The sequence below is a fragment of the Meles meles genome, chromosome 18, assembly GCF_922984935.1.
Source record: "Meles meles chromosome 18, mMelMel3.1 paternal haplotype, whole genome shotgun sequence".
NCBI lineage: Eukaryota > Metazoa > Chordata > Mammalia > Carnivora > Mustelidae > Meles > Meles meles.
The window spans coordinates 11,324,878-11,352,369 of NC_060083.1; the positions used below are offsets into that span (position 1 = coordinate 11,324,878).

The 27,492-nt window shown below is 63.5% G+C and overlaps 1 protein-coding gene across 1 annotated transcript; it reads right to left on the bottom strand.

Annotated features, from left to right (window-relative positions):
* Nucleotides 1-3,790: 3,790 nt before the first annotated feature.
* SMTNL2 (smoothelin like 2) lies at nucleotides 3,791-20,337 on the bottom strand. The gene is made up of 8 exons (XM_045986118.1): nucleotides 19,851-20,337; nucleotides 13,274-13,364; nucleotides 12,558-12,800; nucleotides 11,915-11,984; nucleotides 10,991-11,155; nucleotides 10,212-10,329; nucleotides 9,736-9,887; nucleotides 3,791-4,687 (listed from the first exon to the last, which is right to left on the bottom strand). The coding sequence occupies exons 1-8, from the start codon at nucleotides 20,235-20,237 to the stop codon at nucleotides 4,561-4,563; spliced, it is 1,353 nt and encodes a 450-aa protein (XP_045842074.1). The 5' UTR covers nucleotides 20,238-20,337; the 3' UTR covers nucleotides 3,791-4,560.
* Between the last annotated feature and the right edge of the window lie 7,155 nt (nucleotides 20,338-27,492).

The window sequence follows — 27,492 nt, forward strand, 5'->3', positions numbered from 1 at the left end:
GGACACCCAGAGCCCACATCCTGACGGATACAGGGGAGCTCCAGCTGAAAGAGGCTGGGATTTCTCAAAGCAATGACTGAGTCCAAGGTCAGGTCAAAGGTCATCCCAGAACACCTTCAGTGGAAACAATGAGGTGCCTAGAGACGGGCGGGGACACATGGAAAGGGTTCCAGAGCTGTTCTCTGCAGTGGCCAGAGCCTGAACCATGCCAGCACGACGCTAAGGACGACAACACCCTGAGCAAAACCAAGGAAAACATCAAGAATTCGTGAGTTTACACGGAACCTAAAAATCGCCATTTTCGATGCCCAGTGCAGTTACCAATGATGAAAATCATCCATCAAGAGCCCAAGGGCATTTGGTGCAATCAGTCCTCCCGCGGGCATAGCGGCAAGCCCACGGCGTGAGCTGCTCACATCCTGCCACACTGGGCATACTTCTGCCCAACCAGTGTCCTCTGGGGGTCCGGGAGGTTTGGGAAACACCTAGCGTGGGGCACAGCCCGGGCTCGGCCAGGGTCAAATGGAAAACAGGCAACAAACGAAATGGCAGAGACTGTTCTGGATGGAGACGTGGGCGACGCAGCCACTGAACATCGTGTGTGAACTCGGCTGGACCCTGGAGTTTTTTTAAACTTATGAACAGCCACCAACACCAAGTGGGGATGAGTGGAGAAAAGCGAACATGGCCCGTTCACGCGACGTGTGCGTGTCTGGTCTCTGACGCGTGCTCACCTGCCGCGTGCGAAGGGGACGTTTATGCTCCCGGTGGGTAAGTGTTCAAGGCTTTGGCGGTAGACCTTACGCCCAAACGTCCCAGCGAACTGGAGACAAACACGCCCGTGGCAGAGTGTTAACCACACAGAGGAGCACACCCGTTCCCCCAACTCTTCTGACGTTTCCGCAGACTCGAGGTTTTTCACAACGGAAGCTCTGGGAGCATGGAGACCTCTGATGTTCCGGGACATGGATAAGGAGAGGAACCTTGGGCCTCCGTGAATGCCTAGAGCCCAGCGCACACAGGAGGGCAGTGGGCGGCGTGGGCAGCCCGTCGACAGTGCACGGGTGCAGGGAGACTTCCAGAACCCCAGCGGAGCGACATGTCATGAAGGTGCGGCCATCCGCTGAGTTAGCCAAACCTGGGGAAGGAGCTAATTTTAGAGGGAAACCCAGAGGTGAAATACCCCATTCAGACAGACCTGCACTGACTCCCAAAGCCCGAACCAGCCTGGGGCTGTGAACCCCTGATGTAGGAGATGGAGCACAGAGTGGGGGACACAGGTGTCACAGAGGAGGGATGGATACAGGAAAGGAGGCCAAGCCGCAGACCAGCAAGAAACAGTCAATGAGACGGGGCCGGGGGGGGGGGGGGGGCGGCAGCAGGTGTAGGGGAGGCCACAGACACCAAGAAGAGGGACCAACCCTGCCAGCAGCACCAAAACGTCAACCATACCAGGGATGCTTGGGAGTGATGGCCGTGTGGGCTTCTAAAAGACAAGCGTGCAGCCCTGCCGTCGTGAAGGCCCTGCGTCCACCGGAAGGATGGCTGGGGGGCCCAGAGACCCCAGATGCTGCTGGGCGCCCCCCCCCCCCGCCCGCCAGCCCTGTCGCCTACCCTACTGGTTCGGAGCCGGCTTCCAGCTCTTTGTCCCACCTGGTCCGCATGTCCCTCCCACACGGGCTGCCGGCATGCCCAGGAGAGCACAGGCTTCTCGCTCCCACCTCCCGGGTGTTTCCCCCTATTTGGCGCTTTCTAGGGAGAGGCAAGCACAGGCATTTCTCATGGGCGCTTTCAGAAGATAGTAAAGGTTGTTTGACGCCAAAGCAGGACCAAGAACTAAGAGACAAGAGATCAAAGTCTCCAAGAGCAAGGGAGATGGGACAGATAACCACTCCCAGAACGCTGGCCGCTTCGCAGGAGCCCGTGACCAACAGGGGTGCAGAGGAGAGGGCAGGCTGAGAAGAGGAGCACGGAGGGCTCAGGCTGGCCATCAGGTCACCACCATCGCTGGTTCAAGAAACCCAATCCCGAGCTGCTTCGACTGGGTCGGGAAGCTGTCCCAACCCACACTGACCAACTTCACCCGCATTTTTAGCTGGCCCCCCAACTTCCCAGAGTCCCACAGAGCTGGCATGGCTGCAAATAGGGCCCCCTTCTTGCCTCCTCCAGTTACTGGGTGCCCGCCGTGGCGGCAGGGGAAGCTGAGAACTTTCTACATCTCGCACATTTGCGAAACCCACTGGCTTTAACAAACTGTTCTCCAAACACCTGGCCTGTACGTGCTCCGCTACCCAGCCTGGGCTGTATCATGTTCGGAGACCTGACACGCTCTCCTCGCCTTGAGAAATGACCCAGCAGCTGTCAGAAAAGCTGAAGCCCATCTTGGCTCTGGCGAAACACTCACGTCGTGGAAACACAAGCCTATTCGGTCAGACTTAATACGTTTTACAAAAGCCAGGTGAAGGACTCTATCTGGAAAAGCAGGAGAATCTTAGAAGCACTCTGAGAAGTAATTTTCTCTGGGGAGGAAAAAAAACGTGGAGCCATGGGCACGGCGGTGGAAAGGCAGCTGGATTTGGATGTCACAGAAAGGAACATTCACGTGAACTTGATCTCACGCCGGGCTTTGCGCATGTCCTCAGGTGGGCTCCCTCCCGCCTTTCCTGCCCAGTCTTGGAACCCAGGGGCTTTGTCCCGGAGGGAATCGAGCTAAAAACCCACTAGGTTATAAGAGCCGCCAAAGACCACAGAAGAGCTCATCACGGAACCTTCCTTAAGGACAGCCTGTCTGTACCACTGAGCCTAAGACATGAAGCACCCCATGCCTCCAGCGTAAGAGAAACTGCTCCTTACTCCGGCAGCATCTGCCCCGTTGGATGTGCGAAGGTGCGGGGCTGCGTGTGCGCTTCAGGAGAGCTCTGGCTCCCGCGTGTGAACACTCGGTAACAGACAGAAACACTTCGCACAGAGCCCCGGTGTCCCAAATGGGCTCGAGGCTTGAAACCCTAAGCTGCAGTTTGGGAAATAAAAAAATAAAAAACAGGCACATGTCTCTGCTAATAGGACCGTCCCGGGCCTCCATGAACAAGAGAGAGAGGTGGGTGGGGGTGGGGGGGGAGAGAGGGAGAGAGAGTAGTTCCCACTGCAGGGAAAAATAAAGGACGGAGTAAGACTTCAGCCCCAATGAGCAAATCTGCTGAGCTTCTGCTCACCCTCCTGGCAAGTTCCGCCGTGTCCCCCCTCATGCCCCAGAGAGTCCTGGTCCCCCAACACACAAGGACCACGCATATGAGCCTGAGAAGGCACACAGGCTCTGGCATTTGGAGCTTGTTGCATGAGCTCAGGACCTAACAGCTCCTTAGAAAGCTAGAATTCTAGAAGTTTGTGCCTAAAATCCATCCCAGTTGGGAGAAGGTCTTGAATAAGCTAATGGGTACGTATGTGGACTCTACAGATGTTCTGCAGGAACCTAGCGCAAACAGCTGTGGCCGTGACCCAGTGCTCCACGACGGGACGGCAGCAGAGCCCGGCGTTCCTGGCCATGGCTGTCCCTGGCCCGCCCATCAGCGCCCAGAGGGCAACTCCCAGATCTCGCTCACGCAGCAGCAGGGGTGAGGGAAGACGTACCAACAAATGTCCAAACATGACCGTCAACTTTCCGGGCGGCGATGGAGAAACAGAGGCAGATATGGGGTGGGGAGGGGATTTGGGCAGAGTTTCATGGGAAATGCAAGCAAAGATCTCCCCTCCACAAGGCCCGCGTCTCGGAACAGAAAAAACAAACCATGAGTGACGCTGGACGCATCTTTTTATGACAAACGGTCAGCGGTACAGATGCAGTCACCTCCATAGATGCCTGCGGCAGAGCCCTAAACAAAGTGAGTCAAAACTAGCTCTCTGCACAAAGGGCCTTATCCTTCCCTAAAAGCTTTAAGGTCTTGAGAGCGTACTCTTAGCCAGATGCTGATGGGGCCTCCCGGGAAGGATCGGGCACCTCAGGACCAGGCAACAGCCGTCCCGTCTCCCCAGAGAGCCAGGGTGACTTGAAGGTCATCTGTTGCCCAGGACCTGGGAGAGATTAGACAGTTTCTTCCCAAGACGTGGTCTTCCGTGTTGGGCTGCTGGCGGGGCGTCCTTCTGGCTTCCTGGCAGAGGCCCAGAGGGAGGAAGCTACGCTAGTTTGGGACGGAGAGAGCTCTGGATATCATCATAAAACACACCTGGCGACCTGCGGAACGCCGTAAAGCCAACGTATCAGAGTCACCTGCGGGGAAGCGATCTCGCATTCCAGAACCCACAGGCAAGACTTTTACTGGAAGGGGGATCATCACTTAGCACCAATCGCACTCTGGTAGCCCTCCCTCTTCTGGGGGGCCCTGGCCGCACCCCACGCACAGCACGGTGCCCATGTCGAACGGCACAGTGGGCCGATGGCCTGCTGCGCGGCACAGGACAACGACGCTCTCACCCCAGACCGCTGGGGTCGCCCCGCTGGGGGAGTGCGGGCGGCCCCACAGTCTCCTCCCAGGGCCGGCCCTGGCCAGCCAGGCCCCACGGGCTTCATTCAAAGCGACGCAGGTGGTTGTACAGTGACTGGACGTAGGTGAAGACGCACATGGGGTCCGGCCTGTGGCCCATCACCATCATGTCCTCCACCTCGATGAGCCGCTCGCAGTTGGCCAGGTTCCTGAAACACAGAAGCGCTGTCAGGGCAAGGGTTCCAGCCACCCACCGACAGAACGCCCCCCACCCCGCCCCGGGCCTTCCCATGACCCGGGAGACCCCGGCGTCACTCCATCCAAGGTAGCACTGCCCAGACCCCGCATCCAGGAACCACCGAGTCAATCCACGTTCTCACGTCACTAGACTGCTTTGTTGTGCATTTCGGTGAAATTAATGTTCCCTCGGAAATTTCACTAAATGCACTTATAAGTGTGAGTCCGAATTCTATTAGCAAAATTTTAGTTTAATTTAAAAACTAAGTTTTGCTAAAAAAAATTCAGCATATATGGGTAGGATGTGGAAAATCGGCACGAACTATAAAATGTAAAACAAAGGAAGTAAAAAACAAATTCACCCAGACGGCTCCTAAGCGGTCTCTTAATACTTGTCCGGGACCCGTGCTGGGGGACGCGGCCCATGCCCGCGAATGTGCCCACAGTTTCACAAAGGTGCCCTCTGCCCCCGAGATTTTCCCCAGTTGCTGGTTTCTCGCCCTCCTCCACTCTGCTTAACGCAGGCGTGAACTGCTCACCGGGTTTCACCACCTGCTTGCTGACGGGTCCCAAGGGTCAGGAAGTTGCCTATGACCCCCTCACGGCCCCCAGGCCCCCAGGACCACACGCCCTCAGGAACACTGGTCTAGCCTTGGGGCCCGGTGTAGAGGGGAAGTGGGCGTTCTCTAGGCTGGAAAGAGAGGGGTTTCCCCACTGTCCCCAGGCCCCGTGGCAGCACCCACAGTGACGGGGTCAGCGCCAGTCCTCAGACTGTGGGTCCCTCCAACCGCTACCCGTGCTGCCCAGGGCATGAGAATCGTGGCACCGCCTGGGCTCAAACGCCCACACCTGGTGCTGTCAGCGTCCGTCCCTCTGTGGTGGGGCGCGGTTCATGGTCCCAAGGTCCCCGCCTCCTCCCCCGTGAACAAGTACATGACTATCAGGGTTCACAACCTGGCCCCTTCCTTACTGACTTGGGGTAAGAAAGACACTTCCCTTCTCCCAGCCTCCGACCGCCCTGCACCAGGCAGCAGGGCTCTCTGTGGCCCCGAACAGCGCAGTTAATTAACACCAGCGGTACTTGTCATTTTCGTCATGGCGCTCGATTTAAGGAGCATGCACGTGGATGGGACAGCTGGTCGGAATCTGGACTCTGAGCAGCTGGGTTTGGAGGCTGGCTCCGGACTCACGCCCCCATCCCCTGCTGGCACCCCGGGGCCTGCGGGCCAGTGCTGGCGCCTCCCATGGCCCTTCCCTGGCCCCAGGCCCTGGACTGGGACACAAGCTCCAGGCCCCGCCCTGCATGCTGGCCGGACGCCAGGCCTCCTCTCAGAACCCAAGGGTCAGAGTGAAACACAGACATCTGTCCCGGGGCCCACTGCCGCCTCCCCGTTGGTTTGGAGCGTGTCCCTGTGAGGGAACCCAGTGGCTTCATGAGGTGACGGGGTCTTGGTCCCAGGCAGGGCTCCCTGGCGTCCCCGGTGGGCCAGGTCGGGGCTCCGTGTCGGTGAAGCATGAGCTCTGACCAAGGGCAGGCCTGTGGGGAAGGGTTTGCTTTGCCGGTGGGGAAGGGTTGCGAACCCAAGGCCTTCCCACCTCGGCACGTCTGCCAGGCCGTCCCCCAGACACGGGGTCCGCGGTCCCCAAGTCTGATGAGAGCCATCTTAAAATCCTGCCTGTCAGCCTGGAGAGAGGAGTGCCGGCCCCCGAGCACCAGGGACAGGACAGCAGCTCTCTCCGCAGTGGCCCTACTTGGCTGGCCCGCTCTGCCCCAAGGCCAGGGAAGTTCCCCTCACACGTAGGCTTTGTCGACTCTGCGTCCTTCCTACCTATCCGTCCCACACGCGCCGTCTCAGCCTGACTTTTCCCCACATCTCCTGTTAGAAGAGAACCTTCCGAGAACCTCCCTATCGTGTCTTTCCCCAAGACTAAACAGCTAGAAGGGCACTGGGGACCGTGTCTGTGTTGCTTCTAGCGTCCTCCCCGCCTTCTTACCGGAGGGCGCCCAGAACGGCTGGCATGTTCCAGCCCGTGCAGGGAGAGAGCGCTGACCCCCGTCTGCACCCCCGAGGCTCCCACCACGGGCAGCCCTGCCCGGACAGCAGGGCTTCCCCATCAGGGTGGCGGTGAGGATGGGGATGAAGGCCTCCCGGGCCTCTGATGGGAAGCCATGGGCAAGATCCCGGCTCCCCTACCAACCACCAGGGCCCCGGTCCCCACCCTGCCAGCCGCAAAGGTAACGTCGAGTCTCCCAGGAGCTGCAGACACAGGCTGAATGAAATTTCGGAATCAGAATATGGTAAGAGGAAGATGATGATGGGTACGGACTTTTACAAAAATACGTGAGACTCAGAATATTCGAGGCCCCCGTGGCTCTTTCTGAAAAGTTGAGGCCCAATAGACACATCCATAAACCGCTCTCGTAAAAGGCGACACCAGCTCGTTGAAAGAACTCAGACGCCGCGGACCGGTCCAAAGGATGAAGGACGACCATTTTCTAACGAGTTCCCGAGGCCGCACCCTGCCTGGGGCTGGGTTCCGACTCCACCAGTCCAGCTCTACCTGGATCCTCCATCAGCACGGGCTGGCCCGGGGGGGACGTGGAGGAGGGGCACGGGGTTATTTTTACTTAAGGCTTCTCTAGATGCGGATGCCCGGCGCGGCGACCGCCTCCTGGCTGGCTTCGCACACACACGGTAACCGGAGAGCAGGACACATTCCCCACAGGGCACGCGGGAGCCGCGGGCCACACACCCGGCCCTGGGCCTGCCCTGGCCCGCGGCTGGGGTGGGGGCGGGGTGCAGAGGGGGCCCCCGCGCACCCACCCACGGCGGTCGCCTCAAAAAAGGGCTGGCGTTCCCGCCTTCCAAGTCCCGGAGGCCCCGCCAACAAGGGAGCTCGCGCTGCTGTCAACACAGAATTGCTGGCACACGAGGCCACAGGGAGTCTCTGGGCCGTCAGTCCCAGCCCTGGTTCCCGAGCCTCCGCTGTGCCTCTCTGGCCCTTGCTCACGGAACGGTCTGGAAACACTCCCCGATGGGAGGTGCCCCCGTGTCTGAGGAGCCCGTGCTTCCTCCATCGCACCCCGCCGGCTCCTGGCCAGCCTGCTGCCCACAGAACCAGGCGACCCAAACTGCACCTGTGAGGTCACCTCCCACGGGACCCCCAGGGGAGACCCCTTCCCAGGCCCTGAACAAGCTCCACCCCTCCCCCCAAGGCCGCAGAAGAGCCCAACAAGCCCCTCCCCTCACCACCGAGAGCTCAAGGCCACAGGCCAACCATCCTCCCCTCCCAGGTCACAAGCAGGCCCAGGCCACAGGGAGGCAAGGCCAGGCTGCGGCCCCTCTGCTCGCTCTGGGGAGGAGGAGAGAAGAACCCGGAGCGGCCGGCATGTCACCCCCAGGCTAGGAATAGAGGAAACGTGTGTCCAAGTCTAGAGGCTCCAGGAGCCCACCCCTCCTGCAGGGAGAGCGCAGCTTCCGATCACTCTGGTTCTGGCCGCGGGGTTTGGGGTGGGTGAGGGGGGCTGCATTCCCTGTGGCCCAGGGCCCCTCTCCCCGCTCGGCCCAGCCTGGCCCAGGGCACGGCCCCCTGGTCTTGATGAAAGAGAACCCCAGGGGCCACATGAGGCCTCACCAGCCGGGCTGGGTCCCCGGTGCCCGCCTCAGAGCCCCGGCTCCACACACTCCAAGTCAGCACTTTGGGAGCCACCATTTCGGGCTCCCACCAGCGAGACGCCCTCCCCAACACCGGCCATCCCCCTTGGCTCTTCTTCCTGGCCGTCTGGGTCCGGTTGCATAACACACTCCCTCCAGAGCTGCTTCTGTGATTAGGATGACAGCTACCCCAAACAGCCAAGAAAGGGAAGGCTCTTAAAGGATACACGGAGTTCCTGGGACCCTGAGTCTAAGCGTGTCACCCGAGACCACACTACGGGGCAGTACCAACATTCCGACAGCTCAACCACGAAGCTGGGAGCTGCCGTCTCCGTCATGCCCCCTGAGCAGGAGCTGCCGCCCTGGAGAGCGCCAGCCCCATCGGCTCTGGTGGGACCCAAGGAACCGTCCCTGGCCAGGTCCAGGGTCCAGGCCTGGCGTGAGGCCTGCCCCTGCTCAGGGCACTGGGCGGGCACACGCAGGCTGCTAGGGGCTGATGTCAGCAGGCACAGAGGCTGCCCCGGGAGAGAGAAAAGTTCCCTCCAGGAAACTTGGCTTGTGCGGGGGGAGGGGCTTCTTTCCCTCTGACCTTCTGCCCCCTAATTCCTGGAAACTGAGCATCCGGCAGCCCTAAACATCCTCCACTGTGCCCCGTCCCCAGGCTGCCCTGCCCTCTGCCCCCTGACGGTGTCCAGCCAGAGGAGGCCCCAATGTGAGGATAGAGCCATTTCCCCCAGCCCCCACCCACCGGCCACTGGGAGCTGGTCCATCTACTACCCTGTCCCTGCAGCCACTCTCCGGCCCCCCGAGGACACAGGCAGACAAGCCCCAGGGGATTGCCTGCACCCCCACTGGAGCCCTGACGCCCCACGGGCTGCCTCCAGCCAACCACCAAACCCCAGACGGGACATCCCAGACAGGACATCCCAGACTCTGCCCCACCCAGCCTCCTTGCAGAGAGTGGGTCTCGGAGAAGTAGACGATTTCGTATCAGATGCCAGGACGGCATTTAGAGAAGCACGATCGACCCGTCAGAGAAGCTCTTAAGATGTCTCCCAGGCAGACCTTCGACGTCCTGCTCGCCCGGAAACAACGGAATCTCCCCGCCCGCCCCGAGAGAACAGGTGGGGTGCCCTGGGAGACCCCACCCCGTGGCCCCCAGACAGCACGACAGGGCCAGGCACCCAGCAGGAAGGGCAGGTGCAGCGAGCCGAGTGCCAGCACCCCAGCAAGTCTGGGCGACCCCCCAGACTGGCGTCCCCCGGGCAGTGCAGGAAACGGGCAGAGTGGAGGGGCTCGCCCCCAGTCTGCCTGCGGCACCCCCACCCCAGGGCCGACGCCCGCTCGGGACCCGCCGTGCTCACTCAGCCATGGTGAAGGCCAGCTCAAAGTTCTTCTGCCTCTGTGTGGGGCTCAGGGCACCGTAGTCGAAGGCATCAGGGAAGAAGGAGTGCACCAGGGCGCAGAAGGCCATCCCGTCACTCCAGCTGGAGGAGAAGTTCTGCAGGTCCACGTGCTTCCGGGCGGCCAGGGGTCAACGCAGGGAGGTGAGCGGGGGCACGGCTCCCCCACAGGCAGCCCCTCCCAGCACCCGCCAGTCAGCAAGGAGTCACAGCCACCAGACCCCAGCCGGTCAGGTGCACGGGTCCAGCCGCCGGAGCCCCGGGGTTTCTGAGCACGTGCTGTGGGCGGCCAGCAACCCCTGGGGAAGCCGAGACTCCAGCCCACCCCTGTGTCCCGGTCCCAGAGACACCCTGGCCCCTGGGGAAGCCGGGACTCCAGCCCACTCCCACGCCCCTGCCCCCGAGGGGACCCCGGGCTGGGGCGGAACCCGGCTCACCTGGTAGCCAAGCGTCTTCTTGCGACACCACTCCAGTAGGAGCTGCTTGATGCTGCTGGCGCTGGCCACCCCGAAGCTCTGGGACCGCTTCAGCTTGGCCCGCGCCTCGCCTTTGCCCCTGTGCGAAGGGTGCAGCCTGCAGGGGGCCCTCCTCCTCCTCCCCCCCAGGGCCATGGCTCCCCGGTGATCCCACGCCCCCAGGAGCATGCCCCCACCGGCTCTGCTCACCCAGGGAGAACCTCCCTTGACAATGTCTGGCAAGACCGTCCTCCCTCCAGCCCCCAAGTTCCTGTCTATATCCCAGCCTGGAAACCAGGGCCCCCGAGCCCTCGAGGCCTGAGGCCGCTGCCCGCAGCTCCCCCTTCCCTTCATCCCAGCCTCCCTGACGCCATGCTCACTGACACGGTTCCTTCTAGTCAGAGAGGGGATCCTCATCTGTACCCCAAGAACACTCCCTAGCAGCCGAGATCAGGCTGTCTGCCTCAGTCTCCCTCGCTGGTGGGAGGCCGTCAGGACGGGAGGGGGGCATCCTCACCACACAGGCCTGGCCCCACCCTGCACACGGCAGGTGTCTGGCTGACTGCTGGATACCTATGCAAACAGCAGCCCTGTCTCTGCGGGGGGCAGGGTGCCCCCACCGCTCCCCTGGGAGTCCCCATTGTGCCCAGAAACCAAGGGAGGGCGACAGAGGGCCGCCTGGGGCACCCCCAGAACGGGCAGGAGAGGGGCTCTCGTCACAGGAACAGGGCCGGGCCCCACTCTGGGTCAGGTGTCCGTACTTGCCCGCGGTGTCCTGCTCCCACTTCTCAAACAACGCCTTCCGGGCCTGCGCCCCCGACGTGCGCGGCAGCGTCTGCGACCTCACCAGTTCCCGGCGCCGGGCCTGGGCGGTGGCCGGTGGCGGGGGGGATGGGGGCGACCGGGGCGGCGTCGCCAGGGTTGGGCTGAGGAGAGAACCACGTGTCAAGAACACCAGGCCCCCCCGGGCCCAGGGCCCCCCCGCCCCACGGAGTGACAGAGTGACGGAGGCAGGGGAAGCGGCAGGGACAGAGGAAGCCCCGCAGGTTCCAGGCCCACCCTGCCGAGCCGGTTTGCAATCCAGCCTCTGTCCAAGCCGCACACCCGAGAGAGCAGCCCCCTCAGCAGGTGCCAGGTCCTGGGGCGGGCAGGGCGGGGGTACCCCAGACCAGCCCCACGGGGCCCAGCCTGCCCACCACTAGATAAGACCCCCTTTGTTTCCTCCTCAACCGTTTGCCAGAAAGTCACAATTTCCCTTTATGATTACAGGAAAAGCCGAGCCCCACCGCCCCATCCAAGCTCCAGGGTCAGTCCAGCTGGCCTGGGGGAACCAGGAGGAGGCCTGCACCCAGGGGGGCCCCACACACCTACCCCAGCCCAGGGGCCTCTCCAGGTGCCTCCTCCATCCCATACAGGTGGCGGGAAGCACCCAGCAGAGGGAGCCTGGCCAGCCGGGGTGAAGACGGCCTCCCTCCCTCCATGCTCTGTGGGCCTGAGATGCCTCCTCCCAGCCTCGCCTGGCCCTGATCCAAGGCGTCCACATAGAAACAGCTGCGGCCACGTTTCTCCAAGCAAGACTATGCAGGGGGAGCCTGCCTCGCCTCTCCTGCTGCCCTAGCTCTGGACCCTGGCTCGCCTTGTGGGGGGGGCAGGAAACGAGACCCGCTAAGGCCATCCCGACCCACCTGTCGCCGTCCCTGCCTGCCAGTGCTGCCCCATAGCCGGCACCAGACCGCGGGACACAAGGGCTCTTCTCTGCGGGACGAGGAGAGAAGACAAGTAGGCCTGGGTGTGGGGAGGGCCCACCACCGGCCCCTCCCGGCCCCAGCATCCCTCCCTGGACAGGCAGGTGCCCAGGCTCCTGGCCCCACCTCGGCCAGCAGTTGAGGGACAGAAAGCTAGGAACATACAGCAAGGACACAAAAAGGCTGGTATGGGTCACCATCCTGCGTTTGAGGGCGCAGGCCTCCCGGGCTGCTACGTCTCCAGCAGACACTTCATTCCCAAACCCTCATTCTGGAAGCCCCGCCCCGGGACCACCACCGACAGCCTGACCACAGGCCAGACCCAGGGAAGCATGCCAGACTGTGCAGGGGTGCAAACCACCTTCTCCCCGCAGCTCGACTCGACGACAGCTATGGGGAGTGCCTCAGTCAGACCGGGATGGGCCGCGTGGATGGGCCAGTAGAGGGGGTCGTGGTGGGGCAGGGGTGGGCTGCAGTGCTGCCCCAGCTTTTCTGGGTCTCTTGCCAAGCACCCATCTCCGCGCCCTGCCCACCCTCCACCTTGGGTGGGGTCTGCCCCCAGGCCCTGCTCTCCTGCTCCTACCGCTGGGACCAGGAGTCCAGGCCGTGTTGGGCTCACTGGGGCTCGAGCTGGGGCCCCCCAGGACGGCGGCAGACGTGGGTGAGAGAGCCGTGGCCGAGGTCTCCCCCGAGAACCTCTCTGAGACCCGCGTGACGGCTGTGACGGGCTGGTGGGGCAGCCGCAAGGGCAGGCTCACGGGGCGCGGCTTCGGCGGCTCTGGTGCTGGGAAGGTTTGGGTGGTCTCCGGGGGTCCATCACCCAGACCTGGAACACGTGACCACAGGGGTAGGGGGGCAGGTCAGCCGTGGCATCCAAGCCAACTCAGACCCCCCAGGAGGACTCTAGCCTCCCTGCACCTCCCCCTCACCTCCTCCAGGAAGGCCTCCCTGACCTCCCTCTTCGGCAGACACCTCAAAGCTCCAACCAGACTTTATGTCTATTCCAAACCGCCCTCAGAGTCAGCGCAGTAAACACGAGCAGCCCGTCAGCCACTGCACTGCTCGCTGTTTGGACGAGCACTCAGCCCCAGCCCGCACTCCTCCAGAAACAGGGAGCTCGTCGCCTCCCGAGAGCGCCCGTTTCCCTGTGTGTTTAGAAAGTTCTGCTTCACCCTGAGCGAAGCTGCCCCTGACGGTCTCTCTAGCTGCTGGGGTCCAGGTTCAGGTGCCCTCCCATCCAAGCGCCGGCCGGGCACAGAGGCAATCTGCAGCCCCCCATCCTGTGCCGTCGGCCCCTACCTGCCCCTGGCTGGTGCCCATTCTCGATGACGTACGAATCCGAGGCCCTCTGCGTCTCTGGTTCGCCAGCTTCGTCCTGGTGGTCCAGGCTCTGCCGAGACACACGCCCAAGGAGGCCCCGTCAGGCAGGGCCCGCTGCCCTCCCCCCAGACCACCGTCTAAAGGCCCCCCTCATTCTGGGGCCGAACAACACACACGTTTGAGACAGAGCCCCCAGAAGATACCGCAGCGGGCCCGGATCCCACGGCAGGCTGGAGCGCACCCAGCCCCCACCGCGGAGCCCCTGGGGTCCAGCCAGGCAGACGTGCCCAGAGTGCCAGGGACAAAAGATGAGGAGCAAGGGTTCCGAGCTGTGTACAAGGTGGCCCAGTCTTCTCCAGACCGCTCCCCAGGCCCCGAGAGCTGGCACTCCAGGCCGGGCAGGCCCATTCGTGCCAGCCAGGCTTGCCAGCCAAGGGCTGCCAAACCCAGCAGCACAAGGTCCTCTGGGCCAACATTGGGCACAGCACACCGAGGACTTTCGTTAGACCCAGAGCTATGACATGTGCATGGAGCGGGGGGCCTGCCTGGTTCCTCGGGGCCCCTTCTTCCCCTCCGCACAGCAGCAGAGCCAACCCCAAGGGCCCGCAGGGGCCTGGTGTCCCAGCCGCACTACCGACCGCCATGCTGCTCGGCTCGGATCAGCCCCTCCGGGTCTCCGTTTCCCGGCTGGAGGCGGAGGCAGCGCCACGTGTCCCCTCTGAGCGTCCCACAGGCGTCAGGACCTTTTTCTGGGCCTGGTCCTTACACCAGCGTGCTTCTGCCTCCCACAGGCGCTAGCAGCCCTCGTTCGACAGAACCCAGGGGCTCGGAGAAGGGGCCGTCCACGGACACACGTGAGGACCCCCTGACATCTGTGGCTGGGGGGGAACATTCTCCACGGGGACCCTGCCCTTCTCACAGGGAGGGTCACGTGGAGGCCCAGACCCAGGGGTCGGCCTCGCAGGAAGGGGATCCAGGCCGACCACTACCAGGGCATCTGGAGAGGTTGGCCATCCCCTTCCCCGACACTTCCAGGCTGTCTTGTGGTCTGCAAGGTTCCCAGATGACTAACACAGCCCATCCCGGGCCCCGGACGGCTCAGCTGCTCCCACAACCAGGGCTAGCGGCGGCCACTCTGCCAGAGGGAGTCCGTTGGGGTCGAGCAGGTGGGGGAGCCAGGACCTCGAGCGCACACCACCCAGCCATCCTGACAGTCACGCCTCTGGCAAACTTCCTCCAGCCCAGCAGGTCGGGGAGGCCTTCCCAAGCCAAGTCTGGAGTAAACCCAGCAGACGAGGAGGGGAGGCCATTCCCAGCGGAGCAACTCATGTCTGCAGAAACAGGCTTCCGGGCACAGAGCATTCCGATCGAGCGGCAGGAGACACACCGCGCAGCCCTTGGTGCTGGCCCATGGGGAGGGGACACAGGCCCCGGCTGCAAAGGCAGGACCAGAGTTCTGTGGGGAGGGAGAGGAGGTGGAGGATGGGGAGGGGCGAGGCCTCTTCAAAGCTTGGGCTTTGGATCCTAGCAGAGGGTGTCCAGGAGGAAGAGGGGAGTGTCGGTGGGAACGCAAGGATCCGGGTCTAGGATACACAGAGGGTAAGGTGAGGCCTGGGGCAGCCGGGACACGAGGTCAGGAGACAGCTCGGTATCTGCGCCCGCAGCTGCAGAGGAAGGACAGAGGACCGGGGGAACAGGAGTCCTGCCTCCTGAGCACAGCAGAGGAACAGACGGCCCAGGGCGCACGGGGCCTGGGGTGGGGAGAAGTGGCATCTCAGAGGGGAGCAGCAGAAGCCAGGGGGAGGTGGGAGCATGGGAACCAAGGAGGCAGATGTGCCACAGCACCCATGGGTGGCCTGGGGTCAAGGAGAAGGTGGCGATGAGATCCAGACCCTTCCTGCTGGGTTCACGGAAGAAGAGCTCGCTGGTGAGTTCAGGGACTGAATCAGCTGGTTGGGGGAGAAGCTGGAGGAAACGCTGGTTGTGACGGGAGACCGGGCAGTTACACGGGCTCTTCCAGATGGATGCGGTGGGACAGGGGACCCTCTGCGGGTGGGGTCCCGCGGAAGTGAGAAAGGGTGAGAAAGGCCAGAATTCGGGTGACCCCTCAGCTCCTGACTCAGGAGGGCGGGGGAGGGGCCAGGCCCCCTCGCAGGTGCAGTGCAAAGGGGGGGGCACTTGGGAGCTCCTGCAGAGGCACCTGTGGGCTGATCTGAAGCCAGCAGCAGGGGGAGGAGAAACAACCCGTCCACCCTGAACCCCAGCCCCCACCCATCAGCAGGGCCAACTCTGCTCCGGGGTCTCCGTGTCCCCCCACCCACCCTACTCTGGTCCAACCGGTGCCACAGGTCCAGGTAGGAGCCTGGAGGGACAGGCTGATGGTGAAACCATTTCTTAGGAATGTGGGTCTTTACGGGGGGCCCCCAGACGCCTGCCCCTGCACGTCGCAGGTCCCCCACCCCTGTGAAGCCCCAGGGAACCGGCCGCCAACACCAGACAGGAAACGAGCTCTGGACCAACCAGATTCCCATCAAGGGGTCTCAGCTAGACTGCAGCCAGGGTGGGGGCTGAGCCCAGACCCCCTGGGTCCCCTGCCCTCCCTCGAGGAAAGGGCTGTGCTCTGCCCATGTCCCAGCCCAATGGACTCCTCGGAGCCTACCCTCCACCCCGTCATCACATGACCCAGAAGCCTAAATCCCCATCCGACTATAGGCAGTGGCGGAACAAAGGTTTGGGACCCAGGTCTCCCAACCCAACTCAAGACTCGCCACAAGTGCTCTGGCCTTCCAGAAAACAGAGGACAACTCAGCACGAACTTGTCCCCGGAGCCTGGGGCAGGACGGACCCCTGGCCCCCACTGGACCTTAGCCCAATCAGGGAGAGGAAACGGGGTAATGATGGAGTAGCCACCCCAGCAGGATCTCTGTGCACAGAGCCCTTAAACCAAGGAGCTGGGCTGGAGCGAGACCTTGCTGGGGTCCCCAAGCACACCCCGGGCCTCCAGCTGGCTCTTCCAGCATCGGGGGGCAGCCTGCCTCAGCCCCATGGGGGGCCCTGGGGATAGGAACTGGTCCTGCAGAGTTCCCCACCTGGGCTCTGTGTGATGGGGATGGAGGCCCCTGTCCGGGAATCCAGGGCTGAGGACATTCATGGTGGGGAGGGCTGCAGGGCAAGCGATTTCAGGGTCTCTGGGGACAGTCCTCTCCCTGGGAAGTTTGGAAACACTTTTGGGAGGGCGGGCACATTTCGGGTGTTCTCCGTTCTGCCTGACTCTCCACACCCTTAGCCCGCAGGCAGCCCTGGAGTGACCAGCGCCAGGACTGTGGCTCCCCCCCTCCCTCCCCCACATGTGGTTCTCAAGACTCCGTCCCAACGCAGGCCTCCCGAGAGCCGCGACCTCTGCTATCACACAGTGCGTCTGGGAGAGGAAGGCAGATAAGGGAGTCTGGTTTCTCTCGCAGGCGGGCCTGGACCGGAGCTCCTGGCAGCTATCCCTGTGGGCCTCCCCCGCCTCCACCACGAGAGAACGCAATGGCTCCGGCTCGGCCCAGGACACTTCCAGGGAACAACTCCGGCCTGGCCTCAGGCGGCTGCTGTCCACCGCAGGTCCCTGCCGGCCGATGTCACTGTTGAAGAACCCAGTCCACCCAGCACGAGGGGCCCACCCAACCTGCCCAGCCCCACCCCGCTTGGTTTAGATACAGAAAAAGTGAGGTCCACCTCCAAGGAGATGCTCCTGAGGCCTCAGAGTGGATGTGACCAAAGCAGCTCCCATCTGCTCCAGGGATTTGGGCTGCCTACGGGAAGTCCTCCCTGGTTGCTCCCACGCGTGTCCAGCCCTCTCCCTCCTGTCAGACCTTCCCTGGCTACAGCTCTGTCGTCTCACTACCTGGCAAGGTCAAGGTGTGTGCACTGGGAAGTGGATTAACCCACTCTCCCCCCATTAGGCTCAGGGTCCATTTCTAAGCTAAGTAGGACCCACCTCCAACTCTTACAAACCCCCAGTTTGAAGCAGCAGAAAGCCAAAGGCTCTCTAAATCTGGCTGATTACAGAGGGGTGGGGTAACCCCAGACTGCACGGCGCCCGACCCACTGCAGCCGTAACGGGACCCTCCCCCCCGGACACAGACACGGGGTGTGAGAGACAAGGGGCAGCCCCATGCCCAGACTGAAGCCGACTCCCCGTGCGGGCCCGAGCTGCTCATCCCCCCACGTGAGTGCACGTGAACGTGCACGCAGCTCCGCACAGCCCCTTTCGCTGCCAGAAACGGGTCCACGCTCGTGAGCCGTGGGGACCGGCGCTTCTGAAGCCAGGCAAGGGGGAGCTGTGCCCCCAGATGCGACCCCGCCCCTCCTCCACCAGGTATCAGTGATGTTCGTCTTTCTGAGGCCTGCAACCCACGTTCCAGCTGGGTGTCCATCCCCATCCCTGAAGAGCCACAGCGGCCCTGCTGGCCTGTGACCCCAGCCTAGAGATTTCGGGGGCCCTGGTATCTCCTGCACGTCACCCAGGGCTCCTGCTTGACCTTCTCCTTCTGCCCTGCAGCCCTCCCCCGCTGCCACCTTCAACGGCCAGCTCTGGCCTGGTGTCTCCCTGACGTCCAACCTCGACCACCCTTGGCACCCCAGATCCGTGACTCCACCTGCTCTGGGACAGCGTCCCCTAGATGTCCCACAGACCCTCCCACGCAGCATGACCCCACCAGAGCTGTGACCCAGCAGCTCCCCGGGCAAGCTCCTGTTTGTGCCCAAATGCCACCTCACCATGCGGACTCCCCCTTTCAGACCTTGCCCCAAGGCAGCCCCCGGGCCCCATGTCCCTACCCCTGCCCCCGTTCAGGCTGTCTTCTCTCCTGGGGCTGTCCCACCTTAACCCACCCTGTCTCCAGCCACCCTCTATCCTGCCATCCGTCCTTGCGGGAGCTTGCAGATGGCTAGTGGGAAGACCCTGTCCCTCTCTGCCCGGCACCCCTCACCCACCACCCCCATATCCAAGAGGACCAGCTCACCTCTGGCCGATTCCCACCGAGGCAGATGACCGGGGAGCCCCCCGACACGCGTATGAGCAAGCATGTGCAAATACACACTCATCCACGCATGACGCAGATGTTATTTTTCTGAAACCTCGGGCAGCTGCTTCCACGAGCGTGTATCAGAATACAACTTCAAAAACGGCCGATGACACAGTTTATTAGGCACGTGCAAGCTCACAGTGGTGACTGTATGCCACGGATGTGTCGTGTGTTGTGCTCACAGGACAGAATTAACTGTGTCTGTACTTGCAGACACTTTGCACAGAGCACTGGCCCGCCTGGGGGCTCTGCCACCCCCGAAGGTTGAGGAAGGTCTCGCCCCCAGGGACAAAGCCTGGTTCCCTTAGCCAGCACCCAGAGGGCCCTCACAATTCACCCTCCCCCTCTCACCCACATCAGGCTCCCCTCTGGCCAGGCAGTCCCTTTGGGTTTGCCGAGCCTGCGTGCACAGCCCCATCCCACCTCCACCTGCCCGAGCAGCGGCAAGCCCTGGGCCTCCGTCTGGCACACAGGCCTCCTGGGACACCCACTGGGCAGGCACATGGCTCTGGCCGCCCATACACAGTTGGCACTGCGCCATCTGGGGCCATCTCCCACCCAGCTGGGACCTCCTGGGGCAAACGCTGAGCTGATCCCTCTCTGCCTGGCCCCCCGAGGGGCAGCCCAGCCCACACAGGAGATTGACTGCATGAGGGATTGAGCCAAGGAGGGGCAGCAGGTGCAAAGGGCTCAGACCCAGACCCTGGAAACCCAACCCCAGAGCACATGCCTGAGCAGAGTGGAAAATCCCACCTAAGGGCCACTGCACACAGCATGGAAACATTCTAACCCGCCTCTCCTGGAGGCCCCGTGCTCAGGGAAGTGACGGGTCCACACAGGCTTCTATCACCGCACCCCACCCCACCCCCACGAACTCCCTGCTGGTCACTGACCCCAGGAAGCTAGGGACTGCTCAAGGCTGGTTTCCCCGGATCCCTTAACCCCCTACCAGTTCCCAAATGAGGTGGCCCCAGCCACATTGTGTCCTCCTCGCCTCTGGCTCACATACTCAAGGGGCCTGAGTTCTCAGTTTGAGTTAATTAATAACCTGAGCCGTCAGGCCTCAGTGAGCGGCAACGCGGGGGGCCGTGAATGGAGGTGGGGGTTGCTGACCATTCGGACTCGCCGGCGGCCAGCAGGCGATGTGGAAATGGTCGGGGGCCCTAACTCAGCTCCTAAGCCCTTAGCGTCACGGGACAAAGGGGAGAGGGAGACCGAACTCTGGGCAAGCCAGGGCCTGGTTCCAAAGAAAGGAGAGGGCCCGAGACAGGTGCAGCGGGCAGGCTTCTCCGGCCCTCTCCCACGGCGGAGCGGTGGCCGGACCCCCACACCGAGTCCCAGCGGCCAGCGGCCCGTGGCTCCCAGCCCAGCAGACGCGCGCGGGCGGGCGGGCGCACGCACTGGCGGCGGAGGGGCGGCCCCAGGGCGCGCAGCCCCAAGACTCCGGCGCCCGCGCACCGTAGCCGGCGCTCCCCGAGCCTCACCTGGCTGCGGCCGGACAGCGAGAAGGTGGCGTGGCTGGCAAAGCGTGCGGTGCCCAGGCGGGGCGCGCGGCCGGGGACGGCGGGCGGAGGGCTGGGCGTGCCCGGAGTGCCGGCCGCGGGGGACGGCCCCGTCCCCAGAGCCTCCACCTGCCGCGTCAGGCGCTCGAGCTGCGCCTGCAGCCGCTGGTTATCGCGCTGCAGGTCGGCCACAGTACGCGCCAGCGGGCCGGCCAGGCGCAGCGCCTCGGCAACGCGCCTCTCCACGCCGCGCTGCAGCCCCTGCATGTCCTCGTGCAGCGCCCGCACCGCGCCCTCCAGCGCCGCCTCGTAGCGGCCCAGCGCCTCCCGCACGGTGTGCGCCTCCTCGGCGTCTGGGCCCGGCTCCATGGCCGAGCGGAGCGCGCGGGGCGAGCGCCGGCCTAGCGGGGAGACAACGAGCTCCTCCGCCGCTGCGGGCCGCGACTGGCCACCCCCGGGCCGGGCTCGCCGGAGGGGCGGTGGGAGGGCGGGCGGAGGGCGGGGGGGCCGGGCGGGCCCGCGAGCCCCGGGACTGGGCGCCGCGCGGGGGCGGGGCCTCGGGGGCGGGCCCGGGGCGCGCGGGGCGGGGCGGGCGCGCGGGGCGGGGCGGGGCGGGGGGTCGCGGAGGCGCGGATCCCTGCCCTCCCGGCGCCGCAGTCCCTAGGGGCAGGGCCTCTGGCGGGTGGGGGCGGGGGGGTTGCGCTCCGATCCGAGACCATCCCCCTGTCGACCCCGGAGGAGCTGCGTGCGGCCTGGGCGAGGGGCGGCCGCCCCACCGGAAGAAGGCCTCGACCCCCAAGTGGACTTTACCCTGGAAACCCCAGACGCGGGTTCTGCGTTCCTTTCGGGCTCTCACCCGCAGAGTCTGGTCCCGCTGGGGGTGGGGACTCCTCCTCCCCTGCTCAGAGAGACCTGAGGGCAGCAGGAGCCCCCAGAACCGCCGTCCCGACCCTCGCCCTGTCGGGGTCCCTGCCCTCTCTGCGCTGCGGCAGGCCCTCCCCCGCACAGACTCACGTGGCTGAGCTCTGCCTGCCATCTCCTGTACCTGTTGTTAAGACCAGGAGCTGGAGACCCGCGGGAGGTCCCCTCCCAGCCCCACCCTGTGTGGCTCCACCTTTGTGTCCTCCTCGCCTCCGGTCAGAAGGGGCTCCAGGCTCCGCAGGGGGCCCCTAGTGGGGGATCCTAGTAGGGGATGCAGGAGGTGCTGAGGTCTGGCAGAGAGGAAAGGGAGCACTGAGGGTGAATCTCCAAATCCGGATGAGTGAGTTTTGGGCCCTGTCTCTCCATCAGTCTCAGTCACCGGCCAGGGTTCCCAGCACTGCTCCCTCTCAACACTGCTTTCCTGCCTAAACCCAGACATTCCTCCCTTCCACCTCCCCCACCCAACAAGCCTCCCGAGAGAGTGAAGAGTGCAGACAACTGTTGCTTCAGGAAGACCAGAGTGATGGTGGGCAAAGATCCTCCGAGTTCCCGTGTCATTGTCATCTGCTTCAAAATAAAAACGGGGTGGGGGGCGCCTGGGTGGCTCAGTGGGTTCAGCCTCTGCGTTCGGCTGGGGTCATGATCTCAGGGTCCTGGGATCACGCCCTGCGCCGTTGGGTTCTCTGCTCAGCAGGGAGCCTGCTTCCCCCCACCCCCAGCCTGCCTCTCTGCCTACTTGTGATCCTTGTCTGTCAAATAAATAAATAAATAAAATCTTTTTAAAAAAAATAATAAAATAAAAATGGGAACATCCCATTCTTTCCGCAAAAACCTTTGGGAAACTTTCCAGACTAGCCTTCTCCTTACTAGGCCAGGCCCACCTGAAGGAGGCCCAGTGGCTGGGCAGGTTCAGCTTGTTGCCTCAGGAACAAGAGGTCTGAAGGGCTTGTTCCTGCCATGTCAGGCTTCCCAGACTGTGGATCAGCCTGGCAGATGCTGAGCTGAGCACAGATACCACCCCCCCACCCTTGCTCCCCTCCACCATGGGACCCGAAGGAATGCTGGGTTACCTAATCCAAGGAGCCTTCCAGCAATTATTTCATGAGAAAGTCAAGTGCCAAAAGGCGTGCATGTTTTGTGTGTGTGTGTGTGTGTGTGTGTGTGTGTGAGAGAGAGAGAGAGATAGAAGTCGAGCATGTGTTCCAAGTAGCTGTCTGCACTGGGGTGAGTCAAACCGCTCCCTGCCTTCTTTCTCCGGGCAGAACCTTTGGGAGAGGCTAGGAGAGGCTGGGAGAGGCTGGGAGAGGCTGGGAGAGCCCCCCCTCCACCCCTCTGCCAACCTTCATGACCCCTGCAGGTCTGAGCATGGGAGCCCGAGGTTCAGGGACCCCGATCTGAGCCAGAAAAGCCCATTCCCTTCCCTTCCCATTCCTTCCTTTGAAGAAGCCCTTTCCCTTCTTCACCCATGGAAGAACCACGTGGTGAAGTCCTGGGGACACTGGCGAGAGTGACCTCCCGGGCCTGAGCCCGCAGCATCCATGGGGGTGGGCATGGGCAGGGGTCCACCCACCCTTTCCCACCTCCCACCACAGTGAGTTGTCTGCTGTCCCCATCCACCAGGAGAATATTTGGGAGGAACTGCTTAGGGGCACGGGAGGGCTCCCTCTGCCGCTGAAGTGGGGGACTCTGTCAAGGGCAGAGATGGGGCTCACTGTGAGTTCTGGGAAAGCAGACAGTCCAAGAAGCAAACTGTCCCCCCTTGGCCGCTCTCCCTCCGTAGTCACACCACTGAGTCAGTAGCTGGAGATGAGCCTGGGAGAGGAGAGCAGCACCAGGAGCAGGAAGAGGGGGCAGAACCCTCCTGCGCCCGCCGGGCTGGGACCACCCCTCCAGCCTCCGCACCCCGGGTCCGTGCTCACGGATGCTCGAATACATGTGCAGCTTCGCTCCTCAGGGGGCAGGGCCTCCATCTCAGCCGTCCATCCATCCCCACACCTGGGACGGCACTGGCCTTAGAACGTGCTCAGGAAGTCCTGGGTGACTCCTAGATGCCTGGGCAAAGGAGGCTCACCGGCGAGCCCGTGGGCTGCTAGGTGGCTGGACAGCAGAAGGAGGGAAGAGAGGTGTGGGGTATGGGGAGGTGTGGGGGTGCCATTCGCTGAGATGGGTCAGACGGTGCATTAGAGGGAGCGGTGAGCCCTGGGGACTCACAGAGGCCGCACGCAGCCCATCTCCAAGGTCACCTCGGCCTTTGCCCTAGGGAACCCTCCACGCCCCTGTGCCAAGAAGAGCTCAGGTTGGAGGGTCATGGGTCAGGGCAGATGCGCCTGCCACGCCCTCCGTGTAGACCTCAGCTCGCGGGGCAGGGCAGTTAACTGGCCTGGCTGTCCAGCTCCGTAGCCCAGAAGGTGCCAGAAAGCAGCCGCATCCCACAACGCTTGCTCCACAGCCACAGGTGCCAAAGGGGGCACGCTAACGAGGGCTCCTGGAGGTACACTCCAGGCCTGGGTCAATCCCCGGGCAGACATATCCCCCCACACTCCTTCTCCCAAATCTTCAATCCGCCTGGCCTCCGCCCTGGAAATGGCCGCCTTGTTGTGAGACCCGTAGGAGTGGGCACGCAGGGCATGTATGTACCCTGCCGGGCTCAGGGGCCAAGTACAGAGGGACTGGGTGGGGGCGTGCAGGAGCCCAGCCCCAGGGCAGGCAGCCTCGGAGTCTTGTGTCCGGCCGGGACCCTGGAGAGGGGCAGGTGGGGCTCTGCCCACAAGAAACAGCACCACTGGGGTTGGTTCTGGGGCCCTGAGGCCCCTGGGAGTTTGGGGGGGTCCCTGGGTCACTCCACCCAAGCCTCAGACTTCATGGCTCCATCCCAGGGGACACTCTGCAGCTGCCCGCCAGCATGGCCTGTTCATCTCTTCCCATGCACCGGAGGGCGCATCTGTGTACCTACCCCTGGGGGTGGTCTGCGGGAGCGGGGACATGTGGACGTCACGGGGTCTGTAGTGCTTGCTGCGAGGAGGGCACGTGTACCCGTTTGGAGGAGGGACCTTCATGCACGTGCTTGCAGGGCCGAGCGTGCCTTCCTACACACACCCCGTGTGTGCATCTGGGACATGTGCTGACACGGACACGGGGACATGTCCTGTGATGCCAATACCACGCAGGGGTGCGTGCGCGCCCGTCACGCGCTGCCCGAGCGGCCCCACACCCTACGCGTGTATCCCCATGTCCGCTGCAACCTACATGCTTGCTTCCTCCCTGTCCCTTTTCTCTCCACCTCCATCCGGTCCCTGGACGATGCACTCCCATCCAGCTCCGGCCCCGCCATTCACTCCTGCGGCCGAGTGGCTGGTGGAGCTGGCAGGGACAGACGCCGCAGAAGGTGCAGATCCCAGGACCCGTGGACTGCTGTGCTCTGCTGCGCAGAAGACGCCAAGGGCGGCCCTGGCTTGAGGACGTGGTGGTACGGGGCAGAGTGGGGTGGGCCTCTGGGTCCCGGTGGGAGAGGAACTTCCCACGGACCTCTGCTGGGGCTCAGGCTAGCCAGAGAAAAAAACAACACCCCCCCCCCCAGCCTCAGCGGCTGAGGTCCTCGCGCTGACCCAGGGGCTCTGCAGGGTGTGGACTGGAGACAGCTGCTTCCAGCCCAGATAAGGCCGTCGGGCTCACATTTTCCATTTCCAGGAGCCTCAGGCCCTAAGCCCTGGCCCTGTGGCCTGGGGAGGTCTCCATGGGCTCACCCTGGGAACTGCAGCCCCAAGAGGGGACACCGAGATCTGGGAAGAGCCAGCACCCCGCCACAGCTTGTCCCGGGCCCCTGGGCTCTGGGGTTAGGATCTCAGGGGCAGGGCAGCCCAGAGCCCTCACAGCTCACATCCTCCAGAAACCAGCTGGGGTGGGAGGAAGGAGAACTGCCCCCCCCACCGTGTGGCCCCACCCCTGCTCCCAGGAGTCCCGCTGCTCCTGCCAGGGAGGACCCCCTCATCCAGGGGCCAGCAGTTGTCTTTGGGGGCAGAACTGGGCCTCAGGCTCTGGGCTCCCTCTGCCTTCTCCCTGCCCCCTCCTCCCCTTCCCCCCAAAGGCCTGTCCCCTCCAGCCCTGCCTGGACGGCTCCCCTCCCCCTTCCCAGACTATTTATAGAGCCTGGCTCAGTGGCCTCCAGGGGAGAAGAGCCAGAGGTCCAGGGCTACGGCTCCTGGGGCCTTCCCAAGGGGCCCCCGCAGGCTGGGCAGTGTCTCCTTTCAGCCCAGCAAAAGGCCACTAGCTCCGAGTGAGTGGCGGGGGTGGGGAGGTCAGGCCTCGCTGGTGGGGGAGGGGGCCTACTGGAGCCTCCTGTAGCCACGCAGGCCTTGCTCAGGAGCTTGCTGGAGACATGGGAGGCCCCAGGGCCCACCAGCACCTTCTCACACCTCCCCTGCAAGCCCCAGAGTCACCTCGCTCTAACAAAACCGTCCCTCTGACCAAGGGTCCCCTCCACCAACAGGGAACGCCTTCTGGTGCTGTGGACGGCCCTTCCAGGACAAAACTCCTTCCGCACACGGGTCGCACTCCTCCCTCTCTCCGAAGCGCCCTTTCGGCTGTCCTGTCTACCACTCCTGCTCATTCCTCATTCTCCACGTCCTCAGAGCCCACCCAGATGATGCCTCCTCTGGGAACACTGCCCTGATGAGGTCTGTCCCCGGTCACCTCTGCTCCCCGCCCCGCTGTGCCCATTGGAACACATCCCTTCTCTCTGGCCCTGTCTCCGTCCTCCGATGTGCAGCTCATGTCTGTCTGGAGTGGAGATCTCTGTTTGGGGTGCAGGGCTGGAGGCTCCTAGAAAGGCAAGACCCCGCCTCACTCATGCTTCTGCCCCACCCCAGCTCCATCAGACACCACGGTCGCAAGAGTGAATGAGGGGCCGGAGCTGGGTGAAGGGGTACACGGACCCGGGACTGGACGGAGGTGGACAGAACAAGGGAGAGAAAGGAAGCAAGAGAAACCCGTCCTGTGTCCTCTGAGCCCCACGGGATGGGCTGGTGTCCCTGGGGCGGGAAGGCGGCAGGGGCAGCCCAGGCCAGGTCTCAGTGACACAGCGAGGCCTTGGGCAGCAGCCAGATCGGTCACCCTCATTCTTTCCAGATCAAAGTTCCCCAAGGGAACAGCCTGGAACCTGATACTGTCCCTGGGGGGGGGGGGGGGGGCTGGGCCAGCTGGCCCCACTCAGGAGGAGGGCGTGGAGAAGCAGGACACCTGTCCCCAGCCTCAGGGACAGCAGGCCAGCAGCCCGGGGAGGGGACCAGATGCACCAGACCATCACCAGCCCCACCCTCCCGTGAGGGCTCAGACTCCTGTGCCCCAGGCCTCCGAGGACTCCAGGCCCCTGGGGGCTCGGCGCCTCTCCCACCAGCCCTCCCCTGCAACCTCTCCCCTCTCCCAGGGCTCCCACCACGGACCCCCTCCAGGTGTATCTCTCTGACTCCTTGCGCCCTACGTCCGCATCTCTCTGGATCTCTGCCTCCCTGTGTCTTTCCATCCTCCAGAACGAGGGATGACCGTGGGGCGGCGTGTTAACCCTTGCTTCTCAGAACAGCAGTATTCACCTTCCTCTTCATTCTCCAGGTTTTCCCTGACGGCAGGGTGGGGCGGGAGAAGGGAAAGGGCAGAACTACCCACCCCCCGGCCAGGCCTCTACCACGTCCTAGGCTGCTACGTCCGTCTGTCCAAGTGGGCAGGGAGGAGGCGGGCCGAGCGGGTCTGGGAGGCCTGTGTCAGTGGACCGGGCCCTAGTCTACAGCTCGTCCATCCCCCTCCTCCTCCACCGTGGGACGTCCCGCCACAGTCAGAGTGTGACTTCACACCCAACATGTGCAAGTACACACACACACTCACACACGTGTGCACACTCACACACGCTCACAGTGCTTACACTCACACATAAAACACAAACAAGACACAATGCCCCCTCGGGCCAGCCCCTGCTCCAGTGAGGAGGAAAGGCGGGGGGGTCTCCCGGGCCCCCTTGCACTCCCCACCCCAAGCAGGGTGACAGCAGGCTGACACAGAGAGGGACAGAGCCCGCCCTGCAGCCAGGGAGCTCCAAGTCCAGCCGGGCGAGGGTCCCAGCAGCTGTCCCCACGCACGCGCGAGCACGGGCTGCTGCAGCAGGTGGACCCAGAGGGGGACCAAACAGCCCCGTTTGCGGGACAGCTGCTCTTCCCCGCAATGGCTCCAGTTCCTCCAGACCCTCTCAGCGTCCCCCAGCCCCCAGTCCCTGAGCCCCCCTCCTCCCAGTGCCCCCAGTTCCTCTGAGGACCTCGCAGCCTCTGCTCCCCCCCAGGCCCCCAGCTCCCATTCCCCTGTGACCAGACAGAACAAACCGTAGCCAGGCCGGTTAGGGTTCAGTGGTTTCTGTCTGGGGACATGACCGGGTTGCAGAGACAACAGCAGGACGGCTGTACAATGTTGGGAATGTGCTTACTGCCGCCCACCATACGCTTAAAAACGCTTAAAATGATCAACAATGTGTATGTTTTACCACAATTTGAAACATTTAACAGCTTTTTCCATCTACGCCGTCCTCCCTGCCCCACACTGGCTGAGCACCCTCCCTCCCCACTCCAGCCTCCCAGCCCCCCCATCCCTCTGATTTCCTCCATCCCTTCCAGGACCTCCAGCCCCCCAAGCCCTCCACCCACCCGAGTCGCTCCCCCTGGCACCA